At 48.3% G+C, this 24439-nt stretch overlaps 6 protein-coding genes across 7 annotated transcripts; 2 read left to right on the forward strand and 4 right to left on the reverse strand.

Moving 5' to 3' along the window:
- The first annotated feature begins 319 nt into the window (after window positions 1–319).
- On the forward strand, window positions 320–2417 carry E1B28_010605 (uncharacterized protein). Its single transcript, XM_043155581.1, has 4 exons — window positions 320–497; window positions 553–766; window positions 818–1270; window positions 1332–2417. The coding sequence occupies exons 1-4, from the start codon at window positions 454–456 to the stop codon at window positions 1995–1997; spliced, it is 1377 nt and encodes a 458-aa protein (XP_043008053.1). The 5' UTR covers window positions 320–453; the 3' UTR covers window positions 1998–2417.
- A 1124-nt stretch (window positions 2418–3541) lies between these two features.
- E1B28_010606 (uncharacterized protein) lies at window positions 3542–5002 on the reverse strand. 2 transcript variants are annotated; one of them, XM_043155583.1, is made up of 4 exons: window positions 4825–5002; window positions 4543–4763; window positions 4172–4469; window positions 3542–4103 (listed from the first exon to the last, which is right to left on the reverse strand). In XM_043155583.1, the coding sequence occupies exons 2-4, from the start codon at window positions 4615–4617 to the stop codon at window positions 3610–3612; spliced, it is 867 nt and encodes a 288-aa protein (XP_043008055.1). In that variant the 5' UTR covers window positions 4618–4763; window positions 4825–5002; the 3' UTR covers window positions 3542–3609. The 2 variants fall into 2 exon arrangements, with proteins under 2 accessions (XP_043008055.1, XP_043008054.1); XM_043155582.1 differs by having other exon boundaries at window positions 4543–5002.
- Window positions 5003–5398: 396 nt separating this feature from the next.
- On the reverse strand, window positions 5399–6572 carry E1B28_010607 (uncharacterized protein; the record flags this gene model as incomplete). The annotated part of the gene is made up of 3 exons (XM_043155584.1): window positions 5399–5868; window positions 5927–6215; window positions 6273–6572. 3 exons carry the CDS (start codon window positions 6570–6572, stop codon window positions 5399–5401), a joined length of 1059 nt encoding a protein of 352 aa, XP_043008056.1.
- An 882-nt stretch (window positions 6573–7454) lies between these two features.
- On the reverse strand, window positions 7455–8789 carry E1B28_010608 (uncharacterized protein; the record flags this gene model as incomplete). Its single annotated transcript, XM_043155585.1, has 1 exon — window positions 7455–8789. One exon carries the CDS (start codon window positions 8787–8789, stop codon window positions 7455–7457), a length of 1335 nt encoding a protein of 444 aa, XP_043008057.1.
- A 5179-nt stretch (window positions 8790–13968) lies between these two features.
- Window positions 13969–18633, forward strand: E1B28_010609 (uncharacterized protein). The gene is made up of 4 exons (XM_043155586.1): window positions 13969–14983; window positions 15037–15374; window positions 15816–16551; window positions 17292–18633. The coding sequence occupies exons 1-4, from the start codon at window positions 14101–14103 to the stop codon at window positions 18395–18397; spliced, it is 3063 nt and encodes a 1020-aa protein (XP_043008058.1). The 5' UTR covers window positions 13969–14100; the 3' UTR covers window positions 18398–18633.
- A 3259-nt stretch (window positions 18634–21892) lies between these two features.
- E1B28_010610 (uncharacterized protein) lies at window positions 21893–24193 on the reverse strand (the record flags this gene model as incomplete). The annotated part of the gene is made up of 13 exons (XM_043155587.1): window positions 21893–22107; window positions 22161–22224; window positions 22285–22558; window positions 22611–22651; window positions 22710–22772; window positions 22882–22890; window positions 22953–23035; window positions 23091–23128; window positions 23192–23273; window positions 23338–23398; window positions 23458–23651; window positions 23736–23882; window positions 23947–24193. 13 exons carry the CDS (start codon window positions 24191–24193, stop codon window positions 21893–21895), a joined length of 1518 nt encoding a protein of 505 aa, XP_043008059.1.
- Window positions 24194–24439: the final 246 nt, after the last annotated feature.

A 24439-nucleotide genomic window follows, 5' to 3' on the forward strand; every position in this document is an offset into this window, starting at 1 on the left:
CTTGTGGTTGGTCTGTTCGGTATACCGAAACTTCTCCGAAAGATAAGCAAAGCGAAGCTGCCGGGAGGCAACGCATCCTTTCTGTTTCCGATCAGCGGCAGGTATTTAAATATTCTGATGTCACAGAGTGGGACCTACAAGAAGCGTGATTGCTTATTTGGGCTCCTTTCCATTCCATTTAAGGCAAACTTCCCATTGTGGAAGCGATCTGATCAATTTGAACAAAGAAAAATGGGTTCAAAGCCTATTCCTTTTGCGCGGCCTTCTCGGTAGATCATCCAATACCTCCAATGGACAAGCCCTCAAGATGTTCAAATCTCAGAACCGAAAGGCTAGCGATATAAAAGCCAACAATATGTCGGAACATTATCACACGAGCTTACCCCATAACACGTTTTTACCTCTTGACGCCAAACGTCTTTGAAACTGCAACCTCTCGCTGCCTTGGTGTGGATGACTATAAGCAACTTTTCTGAAGGCGATACCTATTTGGGAATGTGGGTCAACTTCCTTGCTCGCGACGCGCCATATTTATTTCTCTAATATATTCAGGCGTACCGCCGTCATACACGACACACCCTATGGGTTCAGCCAGCTCTCTTCACAAGACGACGGCGTATATCGACACGCTACTCACTATCATAACGAACAACATGCAGGCAGGAGTCGTCATGAACAACGATGGTACCCACACTGGAGTTCGCAGATTCCAATGCTGCCGCAGCCGACGGGTTCACTAGGTGTAGAGGAAAATTATGAACAAAAGGTGCGAACACTGTGCCTGCAACACGTCCTTTTCCTCATCGTCGTCTTGCAGTATTCACCTCAAGTATCACTTCAATCATATCCCTCACATACACCGTCCAGTTCTGATCCTGTGACCAATTTGAAATATCATGATCTCCACTACACCGCCGTCGGGCAACATGCTGGTCCCGGGTTGTCAACACCGAACGTTCGTAACAACCCTGACTCAAAGAACTTAACAATCTCTCAAACATCAGATCGAGTGGGACCTCCCGTACTCGGAGTCGACCTTACCATCGCCGAGGCAGAAAGTCGGTTGAGACAGGTCCACAATCTGCCTGCCGGAGTCCCGCTAAACTTGACTGCAATACCTGACCCTCCCCCTCCTCAAGTCCACCAGGATACTTTGGTTCAGATCGCTATTTGGTCAAGCCCATCCAAACGATTGATTGCCGCGGATATCTATACTGCTATTCAAGCGAGGTTCCGCTCTTTTCCTGAAGGTCCAGACCAGCCATGGCGAGTAAGTCAAGTCCCAGCTCACCGTTTGATGGGTACTCACTGACACATGTACTCTACCTCAGCGCTCTATCCGCCATATGCTGTCGTTCAAACGAGCTTATGTGAAGTCCAACGACAAAGACCACGCCGGGCGGCATTTCTGGGAGCTCGACTTTGACCATCTCGATCAGGGGTACAAGCGTGAAAGAAAGCGAGGCGGCGCAGTTCCTAGGAGCCAACGAGGCAAAACTCGGCACTTGAAAGGGGGGGAATTATCGTACGAAGAATCAGGCTTTGACGAAATACTCGTCGACCAGGATGAGTTGTACCTCAAAGAAGAATACTACTCTCCCTCTCCTTCACCGTTGTTGTTTTATACCGACCCCCTGCCGTCGGACGACAGCTCTGATACGGTTGTGGTGTCTGCCCATAGGTCGGGACGGACTCGATACTCCCGCTCTCATTCCTACTCCTCTCAGACCGGGCGCCGACCTGCATCACGACAAAACTCGTCTACTTCTGGTTCCCCCCCATTGGGGTTTAGTGGTCCGGTTTATCTGTATCCGCCTGGAGGGTACCAGGCTGACTTAAAGGAGGCTGTTATTCCTATGACCCAGACCTCGCCCCCTCATCCCAATAGCCACCGGACCTATGGCGCCAGCTTATCGCCTCAGTGTATTCCATTAGGTCAAATGGATCAGGGATCATCGATGGAAACGCAATCAATCTCCAGACGCCGCCCTTTTTGAAGTTCAAAAAGTGATGGTTTCCACACGATTCCAAGAATGGCTAGTTCCACAATCACTCACGGTTATCAAGAAGATCATCCACTCCTCAGGTTTGCCTAGAGATATCCAATTGTAAAATAACGACTCGTGCATTGTTGTTGTTCTGACCTATGACCTATGACATTCTCTTTCATGAACACGTTTTCGGTTGTTTTGGCTTTCTGTGTAAGTTTAATGGTTTTTTACTTTCGCTGTAATTCGTTTCAGTTTATTTATTTGATCAAATACCGTATAGTGTATTCATTTACCATTTGTATCTACACCGCAGACTGGAGTCAGTAAAAAAACCTTCTTTCGTTTCGCGATTAGTATATCAACGATGGTATCAGCTCTTCCCATATCCCTTTCAAAGCACCCCAGTCGTTTTGCACGACCTTTGCTTGATGGGAGATCTTGGCTCCAACACATCGAGGACAGGGAAGCCTCCACCTATAACGAGAAAAATGGGCATCAAAGTTTGTGTCGGACGAAGAATCCTTACCCGCATCGAGTGAATTGATCTAGTCTAAAGCAGTGACAGTTTCATTCGTACAATCAAAGGGATGAGAAGATTGAAAAGGCACACAAGACTTGATCACCATCAGGTAACGTAACGGTCAGAAGACAGTCTACTGATGATGGCGGCGGCGGTTTTCGTGAGGAGGTTCGACGCCGTGGAATACTGCTGGTGGCACTGGCAAGATTACATCCATGACAGAGGTACCGTCGGTTGTGACACATTGGGCAGCACCAAAAGGTCCTGAGGTGTTTTGCCGTCATTCGCAAGATAGTACCCTGTGAAAGAGTGACCCAATCCAATGCAACAACCTTTTCTTGTCCAGACTTCACTTGTAAGTTCGTCTTTTACATGTGAAGGGAGTTGGGGAGTCAATAACCATCCAACGTGACGACCGGAGACTTACTTGTCCACTCCGGTAAACATATAACACGTCCTTCTCCACAAGGACATCCCCTCGATGATATCGCTTGTCAGACGACAAAAACCGTGGACGACTAATCTTCACTATAAGAGTCCCTGAACCTTGCCTTTGTTCAACGCTGCTCTCGACAAAAACGAATGGCCTGTAGCGCTCTAATATCACACTCTGCCACTCCGAATCTGAGTGTCCCAGTCCCGGTCCTAGTCTCACTGCTCGTCCCACTACGAGCTTCTTATTTGCCGGTATGACCACCCGTTCCTGGACTCCAAAAACCTCTCTCGCAGCAACACGACGGATTTCTGCCGAGACCACATCAAGATAGAGGTTGCGGTATAGTCTAGAACAAGTTAAAATCACGGAGAGTTTGTCGGTAAAGGAGACAGTTTGTTTGAGAACGATGAGGATAATCTCCGAGGGGAGGTCTACAAAGTGGATGTGCATGTCTCAGGCTTGGGGACAGCCTCAGCTCACTCTCCTCGGGATAAAAAATCGGGACCGCCTTCGATCCCGATCCTCCGACTCGAATGCCTCGGGTCACGTCGATCGGCTAGTAACTCGGCATTCAGCTCCAAGGAGACGCAGACGTGTTAACAACGGAAAACGTTATTTGTTTCAAAAGATCGGAAGCTACCTTAGAAATTTTTAGGGGTCTTTCAAGAAGCAAGCTCCAAGAACGCCGTAGGCAAGTCCACTTCATGGTTTTCTGCCACAAGCTGCAACCCCTTCCCATCATTAACGCGCTCATAAATCTTTGTGCCGCCATTAAAGACACCTCCAGTAACCAACCACCTCCCGTCTTCGCCTACAAATCCCATCCCTCTTAACTGCTTGAAATCCGTCTCGATTTCCGTAACCAATTCAAACTGGCCTGTGGAAGGATCGGTGATTTGGAAGATCGCTATCGTATCGCCGCCATCAGTACGGCCATCATACCGATTCGAGACGTAAATGTAGGGTGTCGAAAAGGCATCGTTAGGTCGTGGAATAAGAATTTCTCCTGCAGTCACGGCGTCTGGCGTCTTGATTGCATCTGCGAAGAGGGCTGTGGATGGTAAGCTGCAGGAAGCAACATCGTGATCGGCTCGACTGCGGAGGGGGAATGAAGAGAGGGTGTTGTTCAGTTCGTGGAGAATGTAGATGTGGTCACCTGTATTCGATTTCAATATGATGTGAATACGAAAAAAATATACTACTGAAAGGACATAAATGACGAACCATAAAATGCAGCGTGCCTCGGTCCACTACCAGGATAGGAGGGGATAAAATTCTCTGAAAGACGATATACACCGTCCTGGTTTCTCGCAAGTCTCCAGGTCTTATCCGAACCTAAATCCGGGACGAAGACCTCCCCATCAGACGGCTCTAATACCACTTGGTGAGGATGGCTAGAGGTTTGTCTGGTTGGGTGAGGTCCATCACCTGTGAGTTGCAGAACTTGTGAACGATTCGAACCAACATCGATGAAAGGTGCTTCTTCCAAGATTGGAATCGTAAAGATATTCCCATTATCATACTGTCATAAGCAATGAAAATTGTCTCAGAGAACTTGGGGAAAAATTCAACGATACTATTAAACGGCAGCTCACATTTCCGACGACGACTTCATGCCTTCCAGCAACGAGTGACGAAGGGCCATCTCCTTGACACGACACCTCTGCCATAACTTTTCCATCACCTTCCTGATCGTATTGTACGGCAATGAGCTTCGCATTCGGGATCTTCAAGGCGGTAAAAACGACCGATTTGTTTCCTGGATGTGCGGTCAACCAGGATGGTTTAGTGCCGACAGTTACAGACGAAGATTTGACTAGGGATTTGGCAGACGGGTCAAACTTGAGAGTAAATATCTCTTTGGTATTTGAGCCCACCAGAATGGTGATCGTCTTCATCTTTCAAGGCCTTGAGGGCTGAGATAGTTCGTGGTGGTACAGCGGACTGAAATCGTCCCAGGAAAGTACAGCCACGGCGAAAAACCGATCCTTCCAAAAAAGGAGATGCCTCCGAAAGCAACACTGAACACACTTACATGGACCGACGATGAGTAATATGATGGTCTGATCATCTATGGTACGTGTGTCTGCTCGGTAGGTTATTTTGTGCTGCAGTCAGTCATGATTGGTCCGGAGCTTCCACACCCAGTGATGCCTGCCGTCCGGCAATTTTCGAGCATGGTACTTGTGCTCGTGCTCTGGCAGTTCAAAAGTTATAACACTGAGAATACTTGGAAGCACTCACCACTAACGATCAAGCAGTTAAGCAGCACCACAGTACAAACACAATGGATAAAGTACATATATTCAAGTAATGAGGGGTATAGGAAATACATACGTCGTTATGATATCGTCCGCATCTATCCTTACAACCAGACGTCGCTCCTTCGCGAAAATTAAATAGAACGAGTTTACGCCGTTTCGCTACTGCCTCCGCAGCGGTAAAGCCCTCTTACATCCAAAGAAATCCCGTCGGAGCTTTGACATCCTCATTCTTCGCAACGAGTCTCAAATCCTTCCCGCCGTTAATCCGTTCGAACACTTTCACACCTCCACCATTCCCACCACCAGTAATCAACCACCGATTCTCGGGTCCACCGAATGCCATGCCTCGAAGGTGTCTAAGTCCAGTCCGAACTTCCCCCACCATATTCAGAGAGTCAGAGTCAGACGCTTCGAATATAGCAATCGTGTCACCCTCTGCTGAAGGATCGTTGCGGTTGGAAACATAGACATAAGCTTCAGGATATGTCGAATTTGGTTTGGGGATGAGAATCTCAGCGGCGAGCATGTCATTGGGTGATTGCGGAGGATGAGAGAGTGTTGATTCGCTGGCAAGAATCACAGGCTGCTTTGGGAATTGCAAAAGCTTTCCTTTGACTAGTCGAGACGACAGTTCGAGTAGAGTGTACAATATGCCGTCTAAGGGAGACTGTGAGTAGCAATAACTGGAAGATTTGTTGAAGGGAAACAGGCATACCGTGAGCAGCAACGTGCCTAGGGCCTCCACCAGGAGGATATGAAATTTCGCCTACAATAGTCCATGTCCCATCGGGGCGCCTTGTCAGACGATGAATGACATCTGCACCAAGATTGGGAACCATGAGTTCATTGGTTTCGTCAATCCAAAAGACGCCGTGAGGATGAGGTGATTCTTGACGTTCCCTATTCGGCCCTGTTCCTGGGAGGTATATCGTTGTAGGAGATTTCGAAAGGATGTAAGGAGCTTCATGCGTTACAGAAAGAATTGAAAGGTCTCCTGAGCTATACTATGTAGACGCAAACAAGTCAGTGATCTTAACGTAGTCAAATTTACGATGACGAACGTTCGCAATGAGTAGTTCGCCGTCCTTGACGAGAAGGTGGCATGGATCCTTTCCACCGCTCGATGCTTCAGCAACAACCTTTCCATTTCCGCTTTCATCGTACTTCAAGGCCACCACAGTCCCTTCAGCTTGTTCCAGACACGCAAAAACGAGGCTCGGATCTGTCGGGTGGGCTGTGATCCAAGACGGATGGTATCCGATTCTTAAGCTGCTCGAAACGGTAATAGTTGCTTTGCTGGGAACAAATTCGAGAGTGTACACCTCTTCCGTGTAGGAGGAGCCGAGGATTCGATAGGACATCGTAGTTCGTGATGATGACAAGTAATGGACCGAAAGACTTTTATACCACCCCGTGACTGTTGATTCATCGCCGATAATTCACCGTCCTGTAGAAAAGCCTCCATAGGTGACAGGAAAATCTAGGGTTTATCGAATTCAAGCTTCGTACTCGTACAATCTCCAGTACGAACGGCTGTCGACAATAGTGATGGTGAAGGCAAAAAGGTAATGTATTTGCGGCCAAGAAGCCCGACATTTCCCCATGAGCACACGTGATTACTTCAGCGAACCAGGTCTGACAGTCTGTAATAAATATTATTTTTACATTTATTTCGACTTCTGTAGGACCGTATGGCAGGAGCAACTTATAGGACAAAGAATTCCTACGGCTGTCCGAGATTTCTCCCATTTGGTTCGGTGAGCATCTCAACGCTTCATTTCCTGAACATCATTGACACCATAGCTACAGCGCGAAATGTCGTTGAAATGGCGGAATATGCTCGTCGAAGGATGGATCATGGAAGGGCTCCCGAGGCGGCACGAGAGCAGGACTGGCAAACATATGTCAACGGAGTCCGGAAAACGACGGCAATTGAGTTACGAGGGACCAGGAGAAGCCTGTTTCAACAGAGTAGTATTGTGTTATCTCGCACCCCAACTTTACCTGCAGCAAAGATAACGCGACTGCGCTCTCTACCTCGGTCCTTGATATACCCTGAATCACAATTCGGAGTTTTTGGTACTCGGGCTAGAGAGATAGAGTAAATTAAATCATCCACTAGTACTCGTGAATTAGATACATACCTTTACTGAATTTTCCCATTCCACCCCAGAACCTCGAGGGTGATCCGATAAGCCCGAGAAAACAAAAAGCCCAGCCTACTCACAAAGAACAGAAGTCAATCACCACCACACATGTCCCTTCATAAGTCGTCTTCCCGTCCTAACTACCTGAGCACTTATCACATTTCCATGCTCATCAAATTTCGCACCAACATCAACGACCCCACTTGGATGCTTCAGTTTGACTAGCCCGGGAGTCTCGGTCGATCGCCGAGATGAAGAATGACGAAGAACGTCCCATACCACCGACCCTTCTACATTCGCAGCGACACCGAGACAGAGCCCCAACGTCATCGGTACTGCTTTGTGCAGAACTCCCATCGATAGGGCGTGTACGACCACATCAACTTCGTTTCGATCGTCTTCTTTTGTTGAGGGGGGTCTGACTATGGCAATTTTAGGCTGCGCTTTAGCACTCGGGTCCAAGCCCATCTGAAGGGCACCCTCCCGACGGAGGGATTCTAACATCTCGTCGACACTCTCTGTCGGTTTTCCGCGTGTGTATTCCTCCAGTGACGGCCCGAGAGATGAAAGAGCCTCATACGGAACAATTACGGTGGGATTCGAGGCGTCAATGAGGGTGGCAGGAACGGAGGTACTCGTACCGTCTGGGGCTTGGACTGAAAGAGCTGTCTTTGAGTTCCCGGTAGGTAAAAGCTTCCCCGTTCTGGCCCCACTGGGGTTATGAAAGTCAAGTGTGATGACAGACGCCTTGCCCGATACACCTGCGATAGATGTCTGTGGGATGTCGATATCTGGAACGTATTCAGAATCCAAAAGCGTGCTACCCTCGCCCTTTCGAACAGGAAAAGTCGTCTCGATGACCTTTTGAGTGTTGGTGTTGAATGCCCGAACGGATCCCAGCGTAATCTGCGAATCATCCCCTCCTCCTTCTCCAATGCGAATACGAGGCATACACATCCCTTCATCAACTGCAAAAACCCCAATCATACTCGAGAGATTTCCACAATTTCCAGATAAATCGATGTCACTGTCCCGGATGCCAACCTGAACGAACGTATACTCCACATCAACATCCAATTCCTTGCTTTCCTTCTCCTCGGCAGGTTTGACCAAGCAGATTTTGGAAAGACTTGATATCCCTCCTCCCATACCGTTGAGTTGTCGCCCGTATTCTGGGTCTGGAGAGCCCATGAGACCGAGGAAGATGGCAGGCCAGAGGGAGGTGTTGGAAGGGAGGTCATCCTGGTTCAGAAAGACGCCTTTAGATGTACCTCCTCGGAGGAAGGTTGCTGGGAGGGGATTTTGGGTTTCGTTTAAAGACCTGGGGGATTTAAAGGAAAGTCTCCTGGCGGTAGAGGTCACCGAAGTATTACGAGCCATTTGTGTAAGTCTTCGACTGCCTATTGGCTGGAATACATTCGGCGGAAGCATTCGCAGACCTCAGCTAGCAATTTATTGAGCAAAAACTCAACAAGCTACAGGGCTTAGCGTTGACGATGGTGTGGGATGAAACCAGATCCGGACCGTACGAGAACCCGAGTCACTCACGTGCTCGGAAGGCCGGCGGAATTCCGCCGACTTTGATATGGGCAATCAAATTTTCAAATTCAGACCAACTTCATTTGACCCTTCATCAAACAAGTTGACCTCAAGTCGGACGCGTCCTTCCAACACTGCTCTCACGCACGTCTTGATCAGGCTCTTTCCCAACGGTTGCGGTAGAGGCTGAAAACAAACCTAGAAACACTGGGGGCATTTTGCTGTCATGTGAGCGCTGTCTTGTCTATGTCATGTGGCAGTAATGTAAGTCGTATGTGGAAGGGTTTGATGTGACCGAATTGTGACTCAAGCAATAAAAATTCATGAAAATTAACCTAAATAGGATAATAGTTTTGTAGTAAAGTATATTAGTTATTGTTCCTAATGAAGTGAGAGTTTGTGCAAAAGCCACTGTAATGCTGATTCAATGTTACATGAGGTCACTATTCACGTGACTTAGTGACTTCACAATCGACGTCGAAGCGACAAAGACCCTGCATTGAGTTAGCATTCCGGCACCTTTTGCGCAAATGATCACTGCATTGGGCACAACTAATATATTTTACTACAAAACCGTAATCTCATTTAGGAATTTCATCAATGTTTATTGTTTGAGTCACATTTTGATCACAATCAGCGTTTCCACATACGGCTTACATGACATAGACAAGACAGTTCCCACATGACAGCAAAATGCCTCCAGTGAAACGGTGTAGCAGTGACAGTCTAACGAGAGTTTTACTTTCTGTTGGAGGCCTTCTTGTGTCGCGCTGGCAGTCAGACACACAGTCTCTAGCTGACACGTGTACGACCCTCTTCATCGGGATGTAGTCATCTTCTTTCATACCTCTTCCTTTTCCAGATATCACGATTGTTCACCCTTGAGCTGTCATCGGTGGGATTTCTTCTTACCGAACCGGTTTGAAAAACGCTCAATACCGTGGTCGCCTGGCAGTGGAACATGGACTGCTTCCCGGTTCATATAACAGCAAACCTCCAGCCTTCGTCATTCTGGACTGCTCTGGATTACTACTCGGTGGCATTCCGAGAAGACTTCCAATGCAGTTATCCCGGCTCTTACGGCCAATGTAATGTGATTTTACAAATGGGCGAGCTGCGGCTGATTGCATGTCGAAATCCGAATCATGACGCTGATATCAACTCCAGTCCAGTTTTAGGAGTAGTAATCTGGCCGTCGATAATATCTTGATCTTGATTCATGTCAGTCACTAGCAGTACTTGGGGTGAGTCTGTCCATCGAAACTATGTTTTTTCTACTCCTTCGCAAAAGGCCTGATTGGGACTCGTTCTCAGAGTGACTCCAACGCCACGGCGCGAGTCCTCACAGTAGTCCGTTGTATCCTAACACTTGGACGACTTGGCCAAAAAGATCCTGGTCACTCCAGCTATCTGGATTCTGCTTACTGATTCATCATTCACCTTTTCGGCGGAACGTCCGACTGCTCTTCAGTACTATATAAAAACGGCAAGGACTCTTTGGCTGTTCATGTGCAGTGGTGGGGTCTTCCCCATCCCGGAAGCCGCGATGAACGTGGGATGCGGTCTACGAAACTAATAATCAGCGCTAGGGGCGTTCGCAAAGGGATTAAAGGTCCCCGTATAAGGGGACGCCTAACATGTCTGACATGTCCGCTGTATAGATCAACAGCGACAGGGACGTTGTAACTGACCGCGCTCCACAAACTGTTGAGAAGATATCCAAGACCCAGGCGAGATCAGGGACTCCGGAGTGGGACAAAGACCGATTTCAGCTCTAGAGAAGCTCACTGGGAGTGCGGGCATAATCATGACTCGAGACTGCTTCTTGGTCAAGTCAATATAATGACTGAATTATTATTATTTTTAGTTGGCGGCGGCTCCGTCGGGAAGTAGTGGGAAATACGATGCGACTCTAGGCTCGTGCTGCCCTGCGACGAGCTAAAACCCGCCACAAATTGCCTGTCAACATCGAAAAAACACAAAGATGACAGCGGAGAAATCAGGGCTCCTTCCGCGTCTTTTTGCGACTGGCTATCGATGCATTTTCATTGGATAGACATCGGCACCTGGGGTCTGTTTTCTAAATTTGCCATCATATCAAATACATCGTACTGAATTCGAGTTCTTTCAGCCAATGTAAATGCTCATTAACCTCGAGTTTGTCCATAAGGTCAGTGGTCATCGAGCAATAGCTGGCACATTTACATATGAATGTTAACTACCGTGTACTCGTTTAGTGAACGGTCGCCGCAGTGACATGAACTATAGATTACTACCGCGAGTGGGCTCGAATGTCGTGGCTGGGGTACCAGGGGGGCAGGGTGCGGATCACGCGAGCGAGATCTGGCAACCCGTGCAGATTTCTCATCTTCTGATGCGTTCAAGATCAATAACGTCGACGGTCTTGCGACGGTCTGAGCAATCCGTCCAAATAATGAGAACTCGGGCGACCAGATTTCATCAATCCCAAGATACAGCCACCATCACGACTTTTGTTATTTTTGACTGCCGAGAGTCTCTGGAGAAACCTAACAGATGTGTTGATCTTTACTTGTCAGCGACAACAGTTCAATCAATCGCGGGAAGAGCAATGCAAAATTGGATTTGCGCGAAAATCATTCAAATTCTATTTGGAAATCTGCTGAGTGAGCCCGTGATGGTTTCTGGTGATCAACAATGACATGATGACATGATGTGGTTACAGACGGGTTGAAGGAAACGTGTAATGAAGGTGTCGGACGTATTCAATCGAGTAGGACGTGCTTACGAATGTTTCTCTATCCCCCGACTCCGAAATCATTACGGACACTGTTGGTGGGGATAAATGCTGGCAGGTGAGCGGAAGGTTTCTGATGGAATATTTCTTCAACAGCATTAGAGACTTGCGTGTACGGCGAAGGGTTAATCATGATGATCCGGGTCACGTCTTCCCTGACGGTGCTTAATTTGTGTTGGAGTCTAAAGTCAAAGCGATTGGTTCAAGTTGACGGCTTTTTGTTTACAATTGTACGGAGATAGAAGATAGATACGATTGAGGGTGCGGTGGTGGTGCTAATGATGGATAGAGGAACAGGCTTGTGCCAGCACGAGGGGCGACATCGAGGCCTAGAAACACAGCCAATTAACAAATCCTCTGACGCTCTTCAAAACCTGACTGACGATCCTCCGTTGAGAGTTCGGGACACGAGAAAGATAGTGTGTGACAAAACCGAGTCCGAAACTGTCAAGAGGAACTTGCAGTCGCTCTGAAAGGCTGCTGTAAATGAGATTGTCCCGATCTGTGGCAAGTTTTGGCGTCCCTGCAAGCATTATTAAAGCTGACATGGATATTTGAATGTTTAATTGCGCGATTGAGTAATCAACGCTGCCACTGGGGTTCCACAAGGACCAACTCCAAGCTTGATACGAACGCCTGGAAATGACTCTTCCACCTGTGGCATCCCGACCTCATGATTTCTTCCTTGTTGTTGAGAATTGGAATCAGTCACCGATGAGAAGACTGAAGCACTATCGGATGTGAAATGAGACTACACACTGGATGTTCCTGACACCACGCCCCATCAGCGATCCGTGCGCCTCCAGATCTATCCAGGGTTGCTGCGTCGGTCGTCCGCCGCCATTCCGATGAGGTAATCGCGTCAGCCACACCCCATGATATTGTAGGTTTCCTCCTAGGATGAAAACATGAAAGATAGTATGTGTATTACACACCCATGTTGATGAAGCGAGGTCAAAGTGCGGTTCTTGCACTGAAGGAGAGGGGTACAGCCGTGAGTGCTGCTAAATACGAAGCGGCGTCGTCGGTAAAGTGCGATGGTACGGCCGTTCTATCGGGTAATATGGCGGTTTTCCGGCATGCGGTCGTCGCTTGGACCTGTACAAGAAATGGCACCGGATCGCAAGCAGACATCCGAAATGATACTGTGCAACGGAGAGAATCGAGCACTGCCGAGCACAAGGTGGAGAGATACCGTGCTGGGGGAATTAGAAAAGATTACAATGGTTGTGAATGATTTTGTGGGGTATCAAATGGCTCTTGATGTACTGGTTTACAGTCGCCGGATATATGGCAGTAAATGAGTGTAAAAGAAAATCCCTCGGTGACGGTTATGTTATCCGTACGACGATCAGGCCCGTGGGACTTGAGAGGGGTATTACAGTAATGTAGCCTTGGAAGTTCTGATTCAGACTGTCGCGTGTTTCAAGAGGTTTCCCAGACAATCCACGATGGGACGGAATTTTCGTGGCGTTTTGTGGTTGGACCTGGTAAGGCGAATTCCCAGAATTAGCTCAAAACTCATGTCACAAGCATTTAGTTACCGAGGTCATCCAAAAGTCAGAGTTATAGCCCAGCGAGAAGTTCGTAGCAGGGTCCGAGGTAAAGGTGGAGGTTCAACATAAGGTACTTGCCACCATCCTATCGAAGAGGGAAATCATGATGCTTCTTCTACCGCTTTAGGTGATATGCTGCCACCACAATCTGGGTTACGGGACGTGAGAGATAATGCGCAGTGAGCAAAAGCTGTTAAACACGCGTAAGCCTTTTGATTCTTGAGAATCAGAAGGCTTGAAACGGGCAAAAGGCTAAGGCCTCTTCCTGGAAGCTACGGAAATGACAGCGACAGTGCCTGAACAAGCCCTAAGAACGGCGGGGACCTGGAGAACAGGGTAATCCAAGTTCGGATTATGGGGCCTCGCGTAGCAGGCCAGCACAAGGCAAAAGACTCTAATAACAGGAAACGTTCTGGGGGGATGACAATCATCCCGACATGCTCGTGAGCCGTAGTGTCGCAAGGTCGTGGCGTGCTGGAACTGGCCTATGGGAAGAAATCGATGTATAGGTGAAAAAAAAGATTGCCGAAATGAGAAAGCAAGCTTTCGGAAAATCAGAAATCGGCGCGAAAGCAGTGTCCGGGGTCTCCCGCCTCATGTTAGCACAAAGGTGACCCCATTTGGAAGCAATTGGGAAGCAATGTCGGCACCGCCCCTCCCCTCCTCCCCTTTCCCCATTTGGATACATCCGACGAAAATTGACACGACCCGCAAGCGAAATCGAATTATAATTCAGATACTTCCTCCCCACGCGTCACTACATAAAATGAGCCTCCACAGATCCTTCGCGTGCCCTGCTTATTCCCCTTCTCCCCTCGATAATTCTCATAATCCTTCTCATTCCATGTTCTCCCTGTCATAATCATTCATCATGGACACTGATAATTCTTCATCGAGCGATGTACCAATGTCACCTTCCACAACGTCGGCAACGACGACCACGGCGAGCATAACGTCTGCATCACCACATACGACATCAACTACAACAAGTTCAAATTCAAATTCACGAGCCCAACCTCCACAATGTGTCTCGTCATCGGCAACCAGGTCGCCACCTCGATTACCTACAACAGCTACAATCAACCCTCGGTCTGGTTCTACAACTCCGACTCAACAAAGCCAGAATCCCTCGCCACAAAGAAGTTCATCATTATCGCCTCGAATCCGCGAGCTCAGAGGACCCGCCACTTCTAGTTCAGGCTCTTCGAGTTCTTCCAGCGGAAGTAGCGGTGTTTACGGTTCTAGTCAAAGTAATGGTGTTCTAGACGCCAAACCTTCTTCTCAATTGGCTCTTATGCTTTCCACCGCTTTGGAGGAACTTGATACGCTCAAAAGCAGATATTCAGAAGAGAAGCAAAGGGCCGATTATTGGGAGGGATTAGCGAGAAGTTTTAAGGTTATTGAAGAGGCTTACAGTGCTGGCAGTGGTGCCGGAAGCTCGGGATCGCCAGGTCATGACCGCTCACCGCGGTTTAGCACCAGTTCTACCAGTTCGCAGCAGCAGCATGCACCAGATATATCGACATACCCTCCAGCCGTCGTCGAGCTCGTTTCATCTCTCCATCAAGCCCGTTACAACGCCGAGTGTGCTCGTGATGACGAACACGCGCGTAGGCTCGTTATCACCGATCTCTGGCGCCAGTTAAGGGACTACTTGGACGCCTTGGAGAGACACGCGAGAGATGCCAAACTTGCGTTCGACAGGAGAGCTGTAGGTTTGAATAATGGAGAACCCATCGATACCGACCGAAGCGGTAAGTTACTTTCGAATTCGCCTCACACCCGCCCATTGATTGTTATTTGCCAGGAACAACATCTGGTGGTATCCTCGTTGAAACTCAACGGCCTATACCTTCTCTACGTGATTTGGAAGGTGCCGGTTTTGTCTATGACGAAAAGGGTCGGATCGTAAATAGAAGTGGGCATCCGCTTCCTGTTGGACTCGAACCTTTGATTAGGTTTCGCAGCGAGCGCGGTCCTCCGGATGCTTCGCCTTTCGCAAGCACCGCAATGGGCCCTCCTACCCTTCCCCCGTTTACCACTGCGCCAGAGCCAAAATCTCACAGAAAGCGAAGGAGTGGTAGTATCGAAGGTGGTCACCACGGACATAGTGGGCATGCGCACAAGAAAAGTCGCGTTAATAATGTAAGTGTTCCGCTGCAGACAGTGTGTCCTCGGCTTTTCTTCTTTCTTTCTGTCGCTACATCGCGCTTCTTCGGTTTCCACGCGTCTGGCTTTCTTTTTCTTTCTTTTACCCGTGGTCGGCCGACCCGAGATGAGCGCACCTCAAAGATCCCGAGGCTCTTGGTAAATCTGTGTTCATTCAGCTTGTCTGTCGATCATTGCCGTACCAACTCCTCGACATATATACGTTGACACCGAGAATCTATGTTCAACTCAGGTCCCGCCTCTGGCCCATTTATTTCCTTCACATGTTAAAATTCCACTCCTTTAATTCTCCTCCTTTTTTCATGTTCGTATGGCCTTCCTGCATGTCTCGGCCGCGTTTTGCATTTCAACTTCTTTAGGTTTTCCGATTTTACCCCTGATTTTCGTTTACAGCATTGAACTAATACGATTTCCTAGTATCTTCCTCCGCCACAACCACTTCACCCCCCTTCGCATTCCGCACAACCCTTCAATTTACCCCAGAACACCTCTTCCGCCCCCGACCAAAGCCCTAATCTCTCCAGCCATCCCTCCCACTCCCGTCCGTCCCCTCAGCTAACTCACATACCTCCTCCACCTCCTCCACAGCAACACTATGGGGATGCACGACCCCCAGGCAAGAGCCAAGGCCAGTTCGTACCGTGGCACCCACCGGGTCACCCTACTTTCAGTGCACGTGACTTAGAACGGGATCGACAGGAAAGGGAGAGAGGAAGGCCTTCATCTTTACCTCGTGAATCACGGGAGCGAGTTGAAAGAGGGAGGGCAAGAAGCAGGAGTGCATCGTCCGACAAATCGTTGGACGATATGATTCTCGATGCCACTGCTTCTACGAGCCATCCTGATCAACCGGAAATAGCTGGAACCCAGCTACCACCTTTACGCTATACTCCCGGCTCTGGTGGCGGTGTTGTGTCGACCAAACGCCGCTCTTCGAGGGAGCGTGATGAACGTGAAAGGGATTATCATCAACCTCGATCACCCCCTTCAAACCACCACTACCTTCCTCCACCCGGAGGACCCAAGATGTATACGCATCCTCCGCCTCCGTTACCTCAATTCCAAGGTAGAGATGTCTTTGTGGCAGGTGAAGGTAGGTCTGGAGATAGGCCTGGTGAAGGTGTCGTAAGGGCGGGCGAGAATGGTCAGGGAGGTGGGTATTCTTATTCCAAGTTTCGTATTTCATGTTAGGTATCGACAGATACCTTAAATTTCCTTTCTTTATGGTCAAAGATTAGGCCCACTTTCTTTCTTTCCTGTCAATGGCCCCTTGGGTCATTCACAAAAAAGGGCCATTCGAGTCCCCTGTCGTCACACCGCTATTCGCTTTCATATTTGCCTTCTGCTCTGTTATCGGCTTTATCTGCTCGCCATTGTATATATATTCTTTCCGCTTCGTTGTATCTCTTCCCTTCAAGATCTTGGTACTCATGGTTTTGCGGTTCGAGGCAGCCCTTTCACCGTGGTTTTTTCTGTTTTTCTCTCTATTGGGCCTTGTCACGTCATGGCTCCCGCTTTACATACCTCATCTTTCAAATGTTCCGTATACCCCATTTTCTTTCTCCACAAAGCCTCTTATCCCCACTCCTCAATAATTCGCCACTACAGCCAAACTATCCATCATCCGCCAAAGATGGAGTAGGGGATGAGGTGAGAGGAATCCACGTTTGTATTGGTTGATATCTTATTGCCACCTCTTCTCTCTCTTTTCGGTTTTCTCTTGAAATCCCTTCTTTGACACTGCCTCACTTGTTTGTTTGTTTTTTTGCCGATGTGCGACAGCGGTTATGTCGATATTTGACCCTTCACCTTTCATTTCTTCTTTGGTTCCCTCCATTCTTCCCGTTGTTTTGACATTCATGGACAATTTCTGATTTTTCTATCATTATACAGATCCGCATCATCCTTCGTTTAGCAGCAGTCATGCCAGTCACCATCCACATGCTCTTACCGCGCATCCCACGATTCCTAATGGACAATCGCTATCATCGCTCCCATCCTCATCTTTGACGTCCTCTCATGCCACCACCACCACTTCCTCGCATCCGTCCATTCAAACATCTTCCTCGACGATAGGCAGCCAATCCTCACTCGTTCAGCCAGGGTCATACCCTCCCACGAACTCACAAGGTCAACGTATCTGCCGTCAATGCGGACAGGCCGGACGATACAAAGATGGGAAATGTGTTGAAAAGTGGGGACCAGGTCCTCATGGTCCTGGCACTGTTTGTGATCGGTGCCGCAAGAAGATGAAACGGGTCGAACGCCGTGGAACGATCGAACAAGCTCAAGCCGTTGCTGCTGCGCAAGCACAGGCTGCTCGACAGCAAGCTGCGGCGCAGGCTAGAGCCGAGGCGGCAAGGATGGTAGCTGAAGCTGAGCAAAGAGAGAGGATGGAAGAACGAGAACGAGGGAGACCGATAGTTGCTAAGGATAGGATGATGTTGACGAGGAACGATACTGTTATTGTCCCTCCTGCCGATGCAGGGGCAAGTCCTGGTTCTTTTTCTCGTCGAGATCGGGAAAGGGAATACTCTCCACTGGGTGGGAGGTTAACGCCCTTGATGACGGGCACCGCAGGAGAGCTGGCACCTCCTCGGACGATCGTACCTGCTCCTGGTCCTTCAACATCATACCGAGGGAACCCATTACCTCCTCGCAGTTCGTCACTCCGTCCTTCTTCCCGTAGATCTGAATCGCGTTCTGGGTCTGCGGAGGATGTTGACCTGGATGCAGAGGGCGACCTTGACGATGGCGATGGAGACGGTGATCCTGAATCTCCCGAAGTTTATTCCAGTGAAGCAGGAGGGGAACGCGATTTGACAGGTCCTCAGCGCACCCGTAGTCGAGGGGGAAGCGGGGGAAGCACTGAAAGTCGACGATCTGGAGGCAGTGGTGTGGTCGTTGGAGTTCGGAGGGAAGTACGAGAACAGGAAGATCCGGAGGCGGATATCCTGGAGGCCATCGATGCAGCTGAACAGAGCGTCAAATCCGAATGATTCTATTTCACTCACTTTACTAAGCACAGCGACCTTTTTTTATTATCATACTTCCAGACATCTCACACCTCACCTATCATATCATTTTACAGCGACGTCCGTCGTTGCATAAGTCGAATGCTGTATCGATTGCATCTACATACTTCTCGACCTCGAAAATCAAACCATATTGTATTATTATCCGTAGGTGTTGTCAGTTACTTTAGATGCGTAAAAGCAATCAAATCTTGTTAGCATTTCGCCGCAGCAGGAGGTTGCTGTGTGTAAAGTGAGTTTGTCTCTGAATCTCAGGTATTGGGTCCCGCTCTAATACATCTGCTTCTCGATCTCAACAAAATATTGCGTCTCGACCCAGACCTTACGCTTAATCAGCCGAAGCCGAATTTCTTGTCTCGTCTCGAAGGCCCTGTCATACTACATTCAATTCCGTCGTTATGTGGGCTTTAGCGTCTATCTAGCTGCCGTATGCACGATCGTTGTGCTGGTTCTGGACTCAAGCAGACTTCCTCTGCTTGAACCGTCCAGTTGTGGAAAGCATCTCGGTATCTGCAAAAAGGGCAAGGTTCTTGTCGAAGGGACGGTGGGGCGTCGACTTGGTATAACCTCAACTCATTATTGTCTTCGGAAATAACTTTCTAATCGCCGTCGCGCTTCATTTGATACCACTCAGTAGCAAACATTAACATTATTCCAGCTCGTTGGCCCGAGCTTCAGCGTCGTTGGCCATCCTCCTGGCAGTACGTATGTGTGTGTATCTTTATCCACTCGTTATTCTAAATTCCAGATAACTAAATATTGATAACCACAGTCTCACTTCTATCAGAGCGCTACTTGCTGAGTCAACTACAGCGAATTCGAGCGGAATATACGTGATAACCGTCTTCTTGCTTCCTGTCGAGTTCCGAGTGGTAAAAGGGAAGATAAGTATGCGTTTAGTTGGTCACTGTCCCTCCCGGTCCTGTCAATTGATGCTGACCATTGAAAGAAATCTGATTTGATCGAATGGCTTTAGAGCACATATTCACATTCACACACCAGACTCGTGGTTACACGCCCCCGTCCGACGTGAAATATTACCCACGAACCGACATGCCATCCTGCCCCACTTTCTTTCGGAGCTGATGGAGAACAATAAACCTTGCGATATCTTTTCCCTGACTGCGATTTCAGCGCGGATCTTAGAAAACGAGTCAGTCCTCTCCCTCTTATTATGATTTTTTGTATCATCGGTTCGTTACTGACATGCGAACGTAATTACGCGAGGTAGGGCGGTGGAAAGGGTGCTCGGGGTCTGTTGCGAAGTGCGCACTCTTCCGAAGTGAGTAAGAACAAAGGGAGGGAGCGCCCGCTCGGATCTAAAATGGAGTTTGGAAGATTTCCCAAGGTGGCTTTAGCGGTAAGAAGCCCAGCCTCGGATTTTCTTGTGCAGTACTTTACGTGGACTTGACAGCCAAGCAAAGCCCCCCGACGATTTTTTCTGCAAGGCATTACGGCACTGGAAGCTGGTCTCGCAACCAGAAGCCGCTCTTTTAGTCGCGCCACCCGGGTGATTGTCCAGTCTCCATGCTTTTCATTGTCCTTATTCAATCTTTAGCACAGTTTCCACGTTTTACTCAGGCATTTTGCTTATAATTGCTAGGCATATTCTAGCTTCCGTTTCGATGCTCGGATGCCCGGAGGCTGCTTGATACAACTGATCTAGATCCCTATGAGCAAGTTCGCCGCCCTCTTCTTTCGAGCAGCACAATGATAAATCCTCCTTCAATAACGGACTTCGATACAAAATGAAGAGGCAATAACACACTCTTATCAGGTCGAAGACTCGTTCCGCAACGCCGCCGTTATGGATGAATTGGGTTATCCAAATGTGACCGAGAGGTTTTACAATAGGGTACGAAAGATACCATCTCTTTCTTGCTAAATATTTTAGTCCTCGTCGTTTCTTTCCTATCAGAGATTGACTCAACGGACCGACTCATCGGGATGTCGACTTCGGTTCGAGCTCCGGTTGCTAAAACGATTCCTGTTCAATCACCTCCAACTTGATAGGTCGAATTCTTACATACATCCTGTTATTCAGGCTCGCAGCGCACCACGCCTATGGCTGGTTGTCAAATCCTTATTCCGAGGACCTGGGCTCTCGGACGTACGGTCATGCATTCCACCTTCTGCCGCTTGGCCCGTCAGTGAGTGAAAAATTGATCAACAAGTATACCCTATTATCATAATATGCAGTATCCAATAACGAAGGATTTGACTCTAGGGTTGAGGGTCTATTGACCACGGCCGACGACGTCCAATGTCAAATCACAAGGAGAAGGTGCAACGGAGAAGCACATATGTACTTGAACAGGATTCTCTCTTGTTAGATCAAGGATCAACGCCGCACGCCCGACAATCAGGGTAGAAGTGATATTGGGATCACCGACGACGTATACCCCCATATGTTGGCGAAAATCTTTTCTCAGAATGCCCGTTAAGGTTCGGAAAACCGTCCGTCTATTTATAACGACACCTAGGAGAGTTAACCTTGACTTCGTAACCTTGAATTGAACCCAAAGCTCGGAGGTTTGAATCCGTCCTGCGTAATGTCAGGTTTATTACCAAGTTCTGGCGTCGTGGGATCATGAATCATTCTCAGACGACCACAGGCCGCCACCGCCGCGCACGGCTAATCGCATGTATTATTAGTCACTTCCATCAGAAAACTAGGATAGAATAAGCACATGTCGGTCGGGTTGGGAGGGAACAACTTAAAGTCGAAAGGACCCCAATTGCACCTCCAGATTAGGAAAGCAGACGACGCACGTTGCACCGGGCTTCGGGATCGTAGACTCGGGACGAGCTCGCCGGCCAACAACGTACATACAATAGGCTATAGCAGCGTTTTCACCTTCTATATGACTAGAAGGTTATAACGGGAGTGATAGGCACCATGATGGCGCAAATTCTGGTGGATCTTGCCGGACTTTGCCTACTTATGCACTTTGCCGTATCCAGATTCCAAACTCCTTGCGGCTTACCTCAATATTGAATATTGAATCCCCATTGAATTTGTTCGGGGCCCCGAGGACTCAGAGTAAAACTGGTGCCCGCCAGGCCGACTATCGACCAAACCGTATCCTGTGATGCGCGTGAGTGCTACTAGGGTATGTATTTGGACACCAAACTGATGGAAAGATAAATGAGATTTCCCCAGCAACACCGCAGTCCCAGACCTGTGAGTACCACCGGTATTAACTTCATCCCCAGGGCACGGGCCGGGGAGGGCACGAGAAGTGGCGCAAGTTTTGCCGTTCGGGAGGGTCTCATTGGCGGGTGATACTATTTACGGAGGAAAGACATGGAATGCGACGGCACGCAGATACTTGTATTTGGGCGTGTCAGGGTGACGAATCTGGAACCGATCCTGTTCAACGTGAATAAGTTACAAGTACAAGTCGCAATTCGGAACAGTCTGAGTGATGACCATAGTAGATCAGTGCGTCAAGCATTTCACAATTGTTTCAGCCTTCTGAAATTATCATGGACGGTACCAATTCTCCTATCTCCTGTTGCTGTGATCAAGTCCGCAGAGACCTGATTTGAGTTTGTTAGATTTGATAATGGAATCGCACCAGAGGCGCGATAAAGTGAATATTCCGAATTGAAGTTCTTGTTGAACGATGCTAGAGAAGTAAGCGTTTTGACTATCTTGGGACTGATGGTCCCTATAATCACACATGTCGGTCCTAGTACACTTTAACAGATTACGCTGACTCACCGAGTTGTACAGCGGGAAACGAGAGTTCCGCTCGTACATTAGCGCTTGAAAATGAATTCAAAACCTGAGTTGGTGATTAAGCGACCTTAAAACCAGATGGAAAGAAGAATAGATGAGTACTTACTGCTGCAGTAAGCTCGAAATTTCCGCTATCGTCCACATTTGTCAAGCTGGGAACGACGAAGGCAGAGTCCTGTACGGGATGTCCGCTTCCACCATTGTCATGGATCCTCCCGTCGACGGCGACAAAGAATTTAGATATCCCAGACCCCAGGTCGATTGGAGCATCAAATTTAAAATAAGAAATGGATCCCCATGTACTCGCTCCCGAAGCTTCAAAATTGGCTGATGTAGAGAATTTTCGGGAAGAGAAACCTTCTCGAGACTGCCAAGAAACCCTTCCAAGACAGGGGATTAGCGAAGCCAGAAAATCGGAGAGATAGAACATACTGGACTTCTGGTGTGACATTCGAGGAAGTGGAAGACAAAAGCTAAGTAGTCAGACCCAGTCAACGGTCAATCCCGTGCGAGTATTCGGACTCGACATACTCGTATGAAACCTCTGAATCTCATCTCTCCAGTTGAGGTAAAGTCAAGGGTTACATTGACAGGCTTCAACTCTAAGGGAGCAATGACATCCGTAAGCGCCACCGTTTTCGGGACAGTTTCCATCATGCGAGTGAATAGTGTGATGCAGGTGGAAATGAAATGTTCGGAGGACGTGGAAAGGCTGTGAAATTAATGAGATGCACGACGTAAATGAAAGGCCAGAGTTGATTGAAAGAGGCGCACTCGAGCAATGGTAGCATTGTTGTCGGACACATAGAGCCGTAAATCCGAACGAACAGTTACATTATCTGTCGTAACGAGCGCTCCTATGAAACAATTTAACAGGATGTTGATGAGGAAAAGCCACGCGGACTCTTTTACCTCCTCGGTTTCCTTCACTTGCCAGATACTCTTGAACTCTGTAGTTTCCGTGTCAGAGCTGGAGAACGGCACTTCCGAGTTGTGAATGGCAGATAACTTACACATTGATATCGAAAACATCCGGTGTAGAATCGAAATGGATTCCTCCCCCAGTATTGTTCGGTGTTACCGCACTTTCGGGTACTTGAAGATCATCACCGTGGATATCAGAAAAATCATGAAAGTTTCCTTTCAAAAGGGGACGTACCCACTTGGGGAAATCCACCATGGTGCACATTCCCCATCGTGTGACCACATGCAGTAAGGCCCTAGAAGGAGGTTAAATAAGGAGGATCCAGCGCCATTATCGAATAAAGTGAATACAGACGATCGCATCGGCTTGGTTGAATCCGGCATGTTCAAATTGATGAAGTGTCTCTTCAATACTGGTCTCAGGCTCTGGTACACCGAATTCTCCGCCCTCTGTCGCGTCGATTCGTCCTCCCCGGAGAGGAATTGTAATGGTGGGAGAAGAACAGGAACCAATTGAAAGCGAGACGCTGAGCGCAATTAGATCGGCCACTTCGGAAATATAAATATGAATCAGCAACGACCGAGGGCATCAAGGAGATTGGAAGAAAAAACACAAAAACGACGATTCCTTACTCGAAACATGTGCGTTCACAAAGGGAGCAAAGAACGATAACGAATCATTCATCGCTGATCCACTATTCTCTGGTCTCAAAGTTTCAAATCCGATGGAGGCATCGATGCCACCGGCCCCAGCAGGTACGTTAGCCGTTGAAAAATCATCTAGTGCGTTGGTTTTTCATCAGTATATCGAGGATGTCTTGCTAGAGTTGTGATGAGATCGTACGGAAAGCAACCCTCAACCACTGTGCACTGGTCTGTCTTCCTAGTGTTTGAGGACCTTGAATATAATTCGTGCACGGTGTTATTGCTCGTTTGAATCCGGCATCATTGAACCCTTCGTTATCGACCAGTATATGTTCAAGTTCATCCATAGTCGGATTAGGCCAGGTGTAGACAGCATTGGAGTAACCGACGAGATGAGAGGTCGCCAAGAGTAGGAAGAACACACGGTTTAGCAGACCCCGGACCATGATGTTGCCACGCGCAATCAAGAAGAGATAAGGTCTTTTATATGTCTTCGCCACTTCATCTTGTTTTTGCCTTATATGGTTTAACCGCTCTATATTGATTGGAAAGTTAGTCAGACCAGGTTCACCGAAGCTTAAAGTGAATCACAACGCACACGTTCTTCCTTTCAAAACGGTCAGGGGCGCCAATTCGCTTCCACTCATCTAAACTGGGGGAGTATTTTCTCTTCACCTGACAAAGGTGGGACT

This window comes from Marasmius oreades, chromosome 6 (genome assembly GCF_018924745.1).
Source record: "Marasmius oreades isolate 03SP1 chromosome 6, whole genome shotgun sequence".
NCBI lineage: Eukaryota > Fungi > Basidiomycota > Agaricomycetes > Agaricales > Marasmiaceae > Marasmius > Marasmius oreades.

What these genes read in the sequence shown, in the direction of transcription:
- E1B28_010605 (XM_043155581.1), top strand. Translation starts at nt 454, where the DNA reads ATGACTATAAGCAACTTTTCTGAAGGCGATACCTATTTGGGAAT. An exon ending in GGCGATACCTATTTGGGAAT is followed by an intron (nt 498 to 552) that starts GTGGGTCAACTT and finishes TAATATATTCAG; the next exon opens with GCGTACCGCCGTCATACACG. An exon ending in GTCCAGACCAGCCATGGCGA is followed by an intron (nt 1,271 to 1,331) that starts GTAAGTCAAGTC and finishes ACTCTACCTCAG; the next exon opens with CGCTCTATCCGCCATATGCT.
- E1B28_010606 (XM_043155582.1), bottom strand. Translation starts at nt 4,845, where the DNA reads ATGAAGACGATCACCATTCTGGTGGGCTCAAATACCAAAGAGATATTT. An exon ending in ATGAAGTCGTCGTCGGAAAT is followed by an intron (nt 4,470 to 4,542) that starts GTGAGCTGCCGT and finishes TGCTTATGACAG; the next exon opens with TATGATAATGGGAATATCTT. An exon ending in GAGGCACGCTGCATTTTATG is followed by an intron (nt 4,104 to 4,171) that starts GTTCGTCATTTA and finishes AATCGAATACAG; the next exon opens with GTGACCACATCTACATTCTC.
- E1B28_010609 (XM_043155586.1), top strand. Translation starts at nt 14,101, where the DNA reads ATGGACACTGATAATTCTTCATCGAGCGATGTACCAATGTCACCTTCC. An exon ending in CATCGATACCGACCGAAGCG is followed by an intron (nt 14,984 to 15,036) that starts GTAAGTTACTTT and finishes GTTATTTGCCAG; the next exon opens with GAACAACATCTGGTGGTATC. An exon ending in AGAAAAGTCGCGTTAATAAT is followed by an intron (nt 15,375 to 15,815) that starts GTAAGTGTTCCG and finishes ACGATTTCCTAG; the next exon opens with TATCTTCCTCCGCCACAACC.